Below are 12,630 nucleotides of genomic sequence, written 5' to 3'. Positions count from 1 at the left end.
AAAAGCATAGAGCTACATAAAATAACATAGAACTAAATAAAACAACAACGAGCTACATCAAACTATAAAGCTACATTAAACACCATTAAGCTACATCAAACAACATACAGCAACATCAAATGGCATAGAACATTAAACAACACAGAGCTTCATCAAAATACATAGAGCTACATGAAACAACATAAAGCTACATGAAACTACTATAGCTACATAAAATGACATAAAGCTACATCAAACAAAATATAGATACATCAAACATTATAGAGCTAAATCCAACAACAGAGACAAACATTAAACAACAGAGAGCTACACAAAACAATTTCTTTGTGTTATCTCATAGTAAAACTCGGCTAGTTATCAATCTGATGAAATTAGCATGAAAGTTGAAGCTTTGGTCTCGGATCTGTTGGAGCGAAGTGTACACTTAAGACTTAAAGGAGTCATTACATTGGTTTCCTAGGATACAGGAGGAAGCGCAGATCCTGCTGATACCACAATCAGCAAAACAGCATTGTGGGTAATTAAGAAGAGTGTAACTGAAGTGATACCCCGTGGGGCCCATTGAAAAAAAGTTTTTTTAATGTTCTAATAAAAGTGCACTATGCATAAAAGATATGCTATAAATGAACCTCTGCTGTAAAATCGTCTGAGAAGATGTTCCACCAGATTTCGTGGAGATTTTGTGCTCATTCATCCACAAGGGTGTTCAATACAGTTTGAGCTCTATAGCAGGAGATCTTCCTCTCCAACCCATATACACTATTCCAAAAGTATTGGGACACCTGGTCATAAGTACGGTATGTGATTTTTGAGTATCGCATTCCACATTTAGTCTCAATTTCCTCTTCTAATTCCCTCCACTCTTCTGGGAAGATGTTCCACTACATTTTCTTGTGTACTTATGGATATTTGTGTTGATCAGCCACAAGGATGTTATGAAAAGCAGGTACTGATGTAGGTGAGGAGACCTGGGGTGCAGTCAGCTTTCACATTCATCCCAAAGGTGTTCAGTAAGGATGAGATCAGAGCTCTATAGCAGCAAGATCTTCCTCTCCAAAGCATGTACACCAGATCTTCAAGCAGCTCAATTTGTGCACGGGGCATCCCCATGCTGGAACAGGTTTGGGTTTCCAAGTTCAAGTGAATGCAAAAGTGTATTATAGCGCCATCTAAAGACAAGTACAATCAAGTGCCTTCGGTTTTGTTTGGAAAAGAATCGCATATAGCAGGAAATAGCAGGTGAACCAATACTTTTGGAAATATAGTGGATCTTCATGGAGCTGGTTTGCATTGTCATTGCTGGAACAGGTTTGGGGCTCCTGGTTCAAGTGAAGGAAAAAAATCTCATGGTAATGTATCCAAAGACGTCCTGTACAATTGTGTGCCTCCAAGTTTGTGGTACCAGTTTGGAGAAGAGCCACATATGGCTGGGAAAGTCAGGTGTCCTAATACTTTTGCAGATACAGTGTGTTTAATCAAAATTCCAGTCCCCAGCAGGACGTATTTTTGTATTTTTGTATCAATCCTCCTTTCATTTGAAAGTTTCAGCTCCACTCACGAGAGGTGCGGTGCGTTTAAGCGAAACAGTTTACGAGTCTGTGAAGGAAACAGAGCAAGAAAACAGTTTATGTTTAGAACAAGCCAAACGTTTTAGTGCACTCCAGTGCACACACACACACACACACACACACACACTGAGATGTTTATGAGTTTCAGACATCAGTTATCCCAGTGAGATGCTCAGACTTTATGAGATTTGTGGTCACTATAGGATCCGCTGAAATACAACACCACAGTTTGTCCCTAAAATGCACCCAAGCAGTAAAAAAAAAAGACTCCATCGAGAGACGATCCAATAACAACACGAGCCGATGTGCAGGCAGCTGTGAGCAAGTGCAACGAAATATGCGGATATTGAAACACCAGCACGTCGGAGACATTTGGACGTAAACGTAAAAGTCAGATCAGTGAGGCTCTGCCGTAAATCATGCTCATAATCCAGAGCAGGCGAGACGGACGCGCAGGCAGACGAGATAATCTGGAGAGTTATTCGTGTGGACGAGGTTAAGTCCAGACGTGAGACGCAGAAATTCGGCCTAGACCATGAGCAGGAGACGAAGGAATTTTGTTACTTTGTTACGAAATCATCTCGCATCATGAAGCATCTTAAAACCTTTTCTTTATCATTTATTTGCAAAATCATAACGTGGCCATTTAGGATCAGACTTACAACCTAGTTTATGTGGTCTAAGTTATTAGCGTGCTAGCCAAATTGTTTAGCGTTAAAGCTGCTGTTACGCTGTGCTCGTGGGGAGATTACAACTTGGAATCCCCGGCATACAACCTGTAAAAAACACTGCTTTACCTTCACTACTTTCACTATATCATTACTCTTAGAATATTAGTCTTTTCACCTTCAGGGTCCTCTGTTTAAACAGTGAAAGCTGATTGGTTAAGCGGTTGAACATCTGATCAAAAGGTCATGAGTTCAAATCCCAACAATACCAATCTGCCACTAGTGATTTTTCACCAATGCCCTTGACCCTGAACTGCTCAGATAATTGTAGCTCGCCCTGGATGCAGACAGACATCTGCCAAATTACATAAATATATTTGTCAAAATGGCCAAAAGTTCAGACCATACAACAGCATGATCACTTACCCTGGACACACCCCATGGTGCAGTGTATGTAATTTAAACACACCACCATGAACTGTCCTAACAAGACCTGATTTTAGACTCTCATGATCATAATGTAGGTATGAAACAAATCCAACGTAGTCTTACACTGCCCTCTGGTGGTGTATCAGAGAATACAAAAAACAGAAATACTAAAATAACGTCAGGAGTAAAATCTCGTGGGTATAATCAGTATCTCGGGGGTAAAATCAGTATATCAGGGGTAGAATCAAAATCTGTGTAATTATAATCTTAGGGTTAGAATCAGAATCTCAGGGGGACAAAAAAAAATCTGAATTTCATGGGTATAACTGACACCTCAGGGCTATAATCGGGCAGGGCTATAATCAGGATCTCATGGGTATAATCAAAATCTCAGACTAATATAAACTCTAATATAACAGGATGAGAGAGTGAAGGACCATTTAGAACAGAATCAGATTACCAGTACCAGTACCATTAGTTACCAATAGAGGGCGACAAAGCATTATAAAATGCGGCAAAACTCAAACCCGATTCTTTGCAGGTTTCTATATATGAACTATGAGAACTGCAAAAAATGAAATGAAATGAAATACTTTCCAGAAAGGTGGCAATAAATGTGGAGCAAAAACAGACAGACAGACAGACAGACAGACAGACAGACAGACAGACAGACAGACAGACAGACAGACAGACAGATAGATAGATAGATAGATAGATAGATAGATAGATAGATAGATAGATAGATAGATAGATAGATAGATCTGTATATGTTCGCCTGTGTGTGTGTGTGTGTGTGTGTGTGTGTGTGTGTGTGTGTGTGTGTGTGTGTGTGTGTGTGTGTGTGTAGGAAAGCAATACATAATTTACACTCCTAGGTTTGGGTTACCCGCTACATCATTAAAGCAGAGGCCCGTTTTTTCCTTCGCTTATAGTAACCCGGTAACAGCTGATGCTTGTCTCAGATCTCAGGTTCATATTCGACTTCACCTGCTGAGTCGTCGTTTACTTATTTATTCATGTATTTATTTACTACAAAAATAAAGTGTGCTATAATTCCTTTCAACAGAGTTTTGGGCTGATGGTATCCTGCAACCTAATGGAGTGTTTATTATTCATGTAAATGTAAAGTCAGGTAGTGATGTAGGTGAGAAGGTGAGGAGGTCTGGGGTGCAGTCAGTGTTCACATTCATCCCAAAGGTGTTCAATAGGTTTGGAGATCTTCCACTCCAAACCATGTACAGCAGATCTTCATGGAGCTGACTTTGTGCACAGGGGCATCATCATTCTCGAACAGGTTTTGGGTCTCCTAGTTCAAGTGAAGGGGAAATTTCATGATGATGAAGTTTGATGCAGGGGGAACTGAGAATAAGTGACTTGGATAGTGTTTGCATTAAGAAGCCTGATAGCTTACTGGAAGAAGATCTAAGCCCCTCAGGTTACATTGGTGATTAGTCTCCTTGATGATATTAAAAGCCATGTTTCTGCATTGACTGATGTATATATTAATATATGTTTAATACTGGAAGTTTTAAGTATCAGATCCGAGTTGGGATTAAAACGAAATCTGGTAAAGTCTGTATTTTTTTATTTGACTCCACGTTTCAGAACTCAGGTTCAGAACCTGCTTATATTGTTTCATTGAGCATCATTTCATACCGGATGAGACGACGGGTTCTTTTTTTTCCAACAAATGTCATAAATGATATATATTTAATGAGCCCTTTTCCTCCTCCTCGTCCTCGTCCTCCTCACCCCTGCTCCTCTCAGCTGCTTTCTCCTGGCACACGTCCAAGATAAAAAAAAAAGGACGAGTGTGTTTTGCGCTTCATTGTCTCCCCGTGCGTCTGCGTGACAGAAGAAACCTGTTACGCACAATGCGCGTGTCTCTTCGCACCTGCTCACCGGCGGCTCTGAAAGACACTTGTTGACCTTTGACCTCCTGCTGGAAGGTCGTCTGAAAAACAGCCAGAGGAAATGATGGTACATCTTCATGAGCACTCCATTTACTTTTCTCTGGTTTATTTTTTTCCTGTTTCTATCCTTTTTTTTGGGAGTGGAACAGCACCATCGCCTTGACGTACCCCAACAACGACTCTGAAGATGATGATGACGATATCAGTGGTGGTGATAATGAGGATGCTGAGAGAGAAAGAGAGATGAGCATGTTTGCTGTCACTCACACACATTTGATTGAGAGGTTGATTATCTCCAATGACCTCTGACCTCCCCTCCCTTCTGCTCTTTCGGAAGTCCTCATCTCGTTAGCACCTTGCCTACACACACACACACACACACACACACACACTTTTCACCCCTCCCCCCTACCGTCCTAATTTCTCCCGAACTGACTGTAATCAGTATTGGGTTGTGGTCCATGTCGAATAAACAGACTCTAGAAAGCATTCAGCGTTTGTGGTATTGAGGGTTGAGGCCCAACAGCTGGGTGGGCCTGGGATTTGAACTTGTGACCTTCTGAGCCAGAATCCAAAGCCTTAACCACTGAGCTACATCTGACCATGGAAGAGCATCAGTTCAAATCCCAGCACCACCAAGTTGCCACTGCTGGGCCCTTGAGCAAGGCCCTTAATTCTTAACTGCTCAGCTGTAAGTCGCTTTGGATAAAGGCATCTGCCAAATGCCATAATTAAAAATGTGTTAACTGTGCTCTGATTGGACGATTGTTTTTTTATAATATAATGGACATTCATTAGACTAATCCTTTATTCATATATATCAAAAATAGATGTACTTTTCTTTACTTTGAGCCCTTATTTTTGTAATTCATTAATTAATTTATGTGTATGTATACCTCGATATATATATATGCTGTAAGCGGTTCTTTTCCAAACTGTTACCACAAAATTGGAGGCACCCAATTGTTCAGGACGTCTTTAGATGCGCTGTAGTAAAAGTTTGCCTTCACTTGAACTCAGAAAACCAAACCTGCCCCTGTGCACAACGTGAGCTCCTTGAAGATCTGGTGTACATGCTTTGGAGAGGAAGATCTTGCTGCTATAGAGCTCTGATCTCATCCCTACTGAACACATTTGGGATGAATGTGAATGCTGACTGCACCTCAGGTCTCCTCACCTACATCAGTACCTGCCTTTCATAACATCCTTGTGGCTGATGAACATAAATATCCATAATCACACTCCAAAATCTAGTGGAACATCTTCCCAGAAGAGTGGAGGGAATTAGATAAGTGATTTGGGACTAAATGTGGAATATATTTATATAGACATCTGTATATAGGGTATATGTATATCACTAAATGTGGTCTATTAAATTTGAACTATTAAAAAAATAACATGTTTTCATTTATTTCATTTTATTTGTCCCAATTTAAACAATTACTTAATTTGACCAAAAAAAGTGTGTTTATACCATGAGAATCACACAGTTCTGGTACGAATTTGCAGAGTGTCAATCATTATTATAAATACCCAAAAAACTGGCGTACATTATTTAGACACACTACAGACAGGAAGTAGACGCATTTGCACAAATCGTGTTTCCGGTATGAATCGAGTAGCCACAAGGGCGAGAAACAAAATGGCCGCCAAGTGAATTGTGTCCTGGTTATATATCTGGTATTATAGATATCGATATACACCATTATCCAGTTAATGGAAGCGATGTAACCAGGGTTATTTCATTATAATGTGTGTGTGTGTGTGTGTGTGTGTGTGTGTGTGTGTGTGTGTGTGTGTGTGTGATTTGCATAGTAAAACCTGTCTTTAACTAAATATAGAAGTGTTACACACACCGCACTAAATTACAGCCTACACACCCATATAACTGTGCATGGGGGCTTAAATATTAGCTCTGTAGTTTTCTGTGTGTGTGTGTGTGTGTGTGTGTGTGTGTGTGTGTGTGTGTGTGTGTGTGTGTGTGTGTGTGTGTGTGTGTATATACGATGTGGTGTTCTGCTCATCCTCAAATTGAGGTGTCATATTCAGTTTGTCGAAGAGACCTGTGCAGCTGGGACACTGAAAAAGCTGTAGAAACCCCCACACGTGCACACACACACACACAGACACACACACACACAGACACACGGACACACACACACACACACATACACATATACACAAGCACGGATGCTCCTCTATTTAAGAAGTGTATACATTGGGTGGGGGTGGCAGCTGGCAGCCTGCCCCATTATAGCAGCCCCCGACATGCATATACACACACACACACACACACACACACACACACACACACACACACACACACACATACACGCAAAACTCCACCCAGGCCTTACGCAGGCTAATCACAGCCAATGATTGTTCAGCGGCATTCTGAGCTACCACACCTGCCCTCTGACTGGTGGGACTGCCCCATCTGCCCCAACACGCAAGTGTTTCTGTGTGTGTGTGTGTGTGTGTGTGTGTGTGTGTGTGTGTGTGTGTGTGTGGCTCAAGAAGTGGGGATGAATGAAAAAAGAAGTTTCGGGTGGGGGAAAGACACACTATGTCTTTGTGAATGGGGACCGTGGTGTACAAAGATGGCGGTGTTAGCATGAATGTCCTTCTTGCTAGCATCATCAGTTGCATGCTAGCTACCATGTATTTGGCAATTTGACGGATGAAGAACAGCCACTGAAGGGGTCACGGAGGAAATACTGTGCAAAATACTTTCAAATATGTCAGTATTAGTTAGATATGCAAATGTGTTTTTAAGTGTATATATACCAATATACCCATTATACCAATTATTCCCAATATACCTGTTATAACTACCATTCCTATTATTCCAACCATACACAGTATACCCATTATAACCACTTATACCCACTATACCCAGTATATAAAATATGCACATTATACCACTTATACCCACTATACCCAATTTAGCAAGTATACCCAATAAACCCAGGATATCTAATATACTGAATTTACCCATTTGAACCAAAATACCCTTTATACCTATTACACTCATTATACTGATTATTCCCTATACACCTATTATATCCAACATACCCAAAATCTCCCATTATTCCAGATTCAGGTTAGTGTTGGAGGTATAATATCAGATACCACTTGATAAATTTGAATGCAGGAATGAGTATCGATGTTCCTAATAAAGTGCCTTCCAACGTACGCGACGTACACATTTTAAACACGCGTGCGTCTCTTGTACCTCTGGAGTGATTATCGATCTTGTAGAATCGTATACGTTGATACACCTTTTTAGAACCTCCTGTAGCGTTGTGTTTACTGTTACATCATTATGTGTCTATTCTCAATAAACGAGTGCGAGCTGCGTGAGAGCTGCGTGAGAAGGCAGATGGTCGCTTGGTTATATTATAGCACTTCTGCTCACTAACGGGATCGGGATCATTCAATCCTCCTACTGTGTGTCTGCGTCTCTCCAACCCCCACCACACACACAATGAAAAGGCCAGCTGGTCGCTAGTTGTAGGTAAAAACGGCATTATCTCATCTCTATAGGATGACAAAGCATAAATTAGATTGTGTGTATATGGTGTGTGTGATCATGTGTGTGCCTGCATGTAGACGGCGTGTGCTTTCTGCTCATCAAGTTACAGTCATTCATATTACACATCCACCAGGCCATGATTGACCTCGCAGACGACTCGGATCGGATCTGGATGGTGATTCATGATCACGTGATGCGTTATCGTTTTACAAATGGGTTTAAGTAATAAATTCGAATGATGTGGTTTTTATAAACGATTTCGGTGCAGATGTTGGTGTTGTTCCACTGCTATGTCACAGGAGGAATATTCTTAAATACATTTATATTTATATATATTTATATAAACAGTACTTATATCCCGAAACAATATTTCGTGAAAATTCAGTCCTTTAAAATGAGCTAGTAATCGATAATCAAATGCATTGTTGTTCCACAGTAACAACTGAGAGACTTCACCTGTATGAGAGTCACCTGACTGAAAGCTAAACGTTAACGTTATAGAAGTCGCTGTGCGTTTTTCTGTAAGCGGATGTTTATTAAATATTTATAGAAGGAGTCTCCGGTTGCAGTCAACAAGACAGAAATAGTGTTGTGGACTGAAGGGTTTGTACTTCATGGTTTCCTGAGAATATGACAAGCTGAATTAATAAAAAATTAAAAAAATAGCTATGTGATCACGTTACGGTACAAAAGATATACTCTATTGATACAAGAGAAACTTTTTAAAATGTGTACGTCTATAAAACATACAATTACAGCGTTCCTCCGGATTTACGTTCTAAACCCCCCCCCCCCCCCCAAGTTTCGAAAATCTGCTCATTTACATTATGTCACTATGTCACATAGACATTATGTCACTTTAATTCAATAATTAAAGTAAGAAAAATGTTATGACATTTTTTTAGTGAATACACAGTTAAATGTTATTCCTAACGTTCCTGAACATTCGTTCCCGCTGCGGATTCCCGCGAATTCTAAGATAATCCGCGACTTGCTGTTAGTCCGGTTCCAAACGAGAACCTGCGAGTTTCCGAACCGCGAATTATCGTGTTTACATACGACGTACCTGGACTGTCCCAATATCTATAAAACATACACTCACTGTAGAGACACAAGAGATGCCTAAATCTATGTGTATACACTGGTGATTAATTAACATCAGTCACACGTGTTGTGTTTGAGCACTCATTTAATACCTTATAAGTACTTGAAGTACCCTATATATAAAACATACTTTGTACAAATGTCCTCATCAGCAGCTGACGAAACTTTCCTGATGTCCTGAGCGTGATTTGCAAATGGGTTATGCTTGGACTTATCACCATCAGAGGGTGTGTGTGTGTGTGTGTGTGTGTGTGTGTGTGTGTGTGTGTGTGTGTGTTTATCTTGATTGGCTTACATTAATGATTGCACAATGTGACCTGATGAAACGGCTCTTATTGTGTAATTCCATCAGTCACACAAAGCAGCACTTCGGCATGATTTCACCCCGGCTTCAGTTTCTCTCTACTTTTTTACGCCTTCTGACTTTTGTACAACTAGACCTTGGTGCTTCTAACACAATAGGACGTTGACCTGACGCTCGTTGGGGTGGTAGGGGCGTAGAAATGTCAGCCATTGAAACTTTTGGCTTTCTGTAAGCTAAAAACAAAAGCCACTTCGACCTGGGAGGGGTCCGAACATGCGTATGTCTGGTGCTCTAGAGGTCTGCTTTTCCTTGATGGTACTAGCTAAGCATGCATGGAAAAATTCATCTCTCTGACACACTGACAAGATGAAAAAAATATATATATTTTTAAATAATCAGCTATTTATAGCAATGGAGCGTCACTGCGCATTGTTTTGTGCGCATGCGCTGTGCCAATCCCTGATTTTATTCGGTGTTCCAGGCAGCCATATGGCATCACGTTAGAAAAAAAGGCCTGTCTTAAATATGTTTTCAGAGGGATGCAAAACGTGCAAACATAACCCTTTGAGTAAAGCGTGTAATTTTTAATATCATGATAATGCCATGATAATTTTTTTGACACTCCAACGCCTACGCGTTCCAAATCGCACTCTGACATGATGTGTCAAAGTATTTGAGTGAAACACTAACCAGAGGATTAGGACACAGCCCGAGCTGTAAGCGCAAAAAAAAAAAAAAAAAAGCTCTGTGATACTGCTGCTGCGCCTCATTCATAATTCAGAAGCGTCGTGAATAATTCATGAGGTGACGTAACACTGCGGCGAAGCTCCTCGTTCGGTTTAACGAGAGGCGTAGGCGTGGTTTTGCATAAATTATGTCGTGACGCAAGCGGATGAGTTTTTTTAATCCGCTGCCGCAGCAGATCAGATGAGCGGCCGGGTAACGCGGAGGAAGGGGGGCTGCGCAGTCGGTCGGTGGAGGATAAAAAAAAAAAGAATAATAAAAAATAAAAAATATCATTTTATAATTGTAATAAAATAAATACGCGGACGACCGGGTAACTACGGTTTTATCGACCACTGACCCCCTACAGCTCCTCCTCTCTCTCTCTCTCTCTCTCTCTCTCTCTGTATAGGAAGTTAAAGGTCACTGCGCGTTTTGTTCTAAGGGGAAAAAAGGAGGAAAAAAGAAAGAGAGAGAAAAAAAAAGGCTCCCGTTTTATTCCCGAATATTAAATGGGTGATTACGGCTTCGGCTTGTTACAGACAGCGAGTCTCGACCACGGCAGCGGACTGTTCGGCGCGTTCAGATCGTCCTACTCGAGCCTCTCCCCGTCCGCCGCCGGCGAGCTCCTCCTCCCCGCCGCCTCGCCGCCGTGTCCCTCGCGGAGCGGCAACAGCAGCAGCAGCAGCGCGGCCGCGTCGCCGCTATACGCTCCGTGCGCCGCGCCCCGGCGCACCATGCAGGATGAGCCCGCGGGGGTGACAGCCTCGCGGCGCCAGGCAGCGTCCACCGAGCCGTGCGACGAGTCTGTGAACGCAGCGGCCGATCGATCGCCGTCCACCGGCGTCGTGGACAACGGGAACCGCACGGACTACGACTTCGGAGACTACACGGCGGCGACACAAGGCCGCTTCGGCGCTGTCACGTCTCTGCGTGACCTTGACAGAGAGAGGGGCGAGAACCAGCGCGCAGACACCGAAGGCGCTCCAGAAGGCCCCGGGCAGCTCACGGAAGACGCGCTGGCGGATGCCGCGGCGCCTTCGAGCTCGTCCGTGAGTCCCCACAAGGTCCAGATCCGGATGGAGCCCGCGGGCGCACATCTCGCGGCGGCCTTTACGAGCCTTCCGCATCACGGGACCTCGGCTGCGTCGCCCTCCTCCCTGCACGGGTTCGGTGGTGCACCCTGGTCAGTGCACACGAGCTCCCCTCCGCCGCATGTATCCAACAACGGGAGTCACATCCTGCCTGGAAACGAACCCGATGGAGGATTCTATCCAGGACTCCCGTCTTCGGTGAATCCCGGCTTCTTCCAGAGCTTCTCCCCGGGGCTGAACGCTCACGGCTTTGGCGCTTCGTTTTCGCCGCAGATGGGCGGCACTCCGCCGCAGCACGCACCCAGCCGCCGCTCCCCGCTCAGCCCGCAGCACGGCGCCTTCCTGCAGCAGAGGAACAGCTACAACCAGCAGCAGGTGATAAACCAGACCCCCGAGCGGGTCTTCGCAGGGGGACGCGCGATATAACGTCTATAATCGCGATATTAATGGGCGTTTCATACGTAACAACACGCTAGAATATGCAAATCAGTCTTTTGCCATGTAGTCACGTGGTGCAAAACAAATATAGTTTAATAGCTGCGTTATAAGGCATCATTATATGGGGCATCAATGCTTAAAACCATTGTTGTAACGTGTACTAATTAAAGTCCGGCCTAAGATGTTCGAGTTAATGGTTAGTAATGTAAAGATCGTTACATAAATAAACGATACATAAATAAACGATATATCGTGCACTCCGATTACGCGGAAAACCTCGATATTCAACCTGCACGATCATTTTAACTCGAACTCCTTTTCCGAAACGGAAACCAAACACACCCTGATATCGAGTGTGTGTGACAGTGTAATCAGGCTACACCATATGCACCAGTGTAATTATAACGCTTCGTCCATATTGTGCCGTCGTAGGGTCGGGTCAGACTAAAATGCTAATTGCGCTGGAAACTGGCCAATCCTGAAACCGTTTATTTAATCAGCGTCTTCATCTGTGCATAAGTACTGAATAATAGATCGGAGGGCTTTTGCTGTTAAACTCGGACGATCCGATTACTCTACGTTAATTGTTGTGTAACTGTCTGAGTGATGTATATCGTTACTTTTTATTATGATCGGAAGATCTGGAGATTAATTGCAACACGAACGTGATTGGGAGCAACTCTGACGTGGATGATCGGGCAAGTCTGATCTATCTTCCGAAGGGTCCAATATCAGACAACATAATACACAAACATTTATCTCAGAATATAAATCGAATCTTTTAATGAGTCCAGTTTTACTGTAGTTTGAATAATTAGTCGTAACTCATTAATATGCATGATTAGTAATAATAA

At 42.7% G+C, this 12,630-nt stretch overlaps 1 protein-coding gene across 4 annotated transcripts in view; it reads left to right on the top strand.

Moving 5' to 3' along the window:
- The first annotated feature begins 7,132 nt into the window (after positions 1 to 7,132).
- The window catches only part of cpeb2 (cytoplasmic polyadenylation element binding protein 2), a 28,381-nt gene continuing 22,883 nt past the window's right edge, over positions 7,133 to 12,630 (top strand). For all 4 annotated transcript variants that reach the window (XM_083521372.1, XM_083521371.1, XM_083521370.1 and 1 more), the window contains exon 1: positions 7,133 to 11,713. In XM_083521372.1, the coding sequence (XP_083377498.1) occupies positions 10,757 to 11,713 (957 nt within the window). In that variant the 5' untranslated portion in view covers positions 7,133 to 10,756. The remainder of the gene's footprint in view (positions 11,714 to 12,630) is intronic.

The sequence above is a fragment of the Silurus aristotelis genome, assembly GCF_946808225.1.
Source record: "Silurus aristotelis genome assembly, chromosome: 19".
In the NCBI taxonomy this organism is placed as follows: Eukaryota; Metazoa; Chordata; class Actinopteri; order Siluriformes; family Siluridae; genus Silurus; species Silurus aristotelis.
This window is presented reverse-complemented; position numbering and strand designations above follow the sequence as displayed.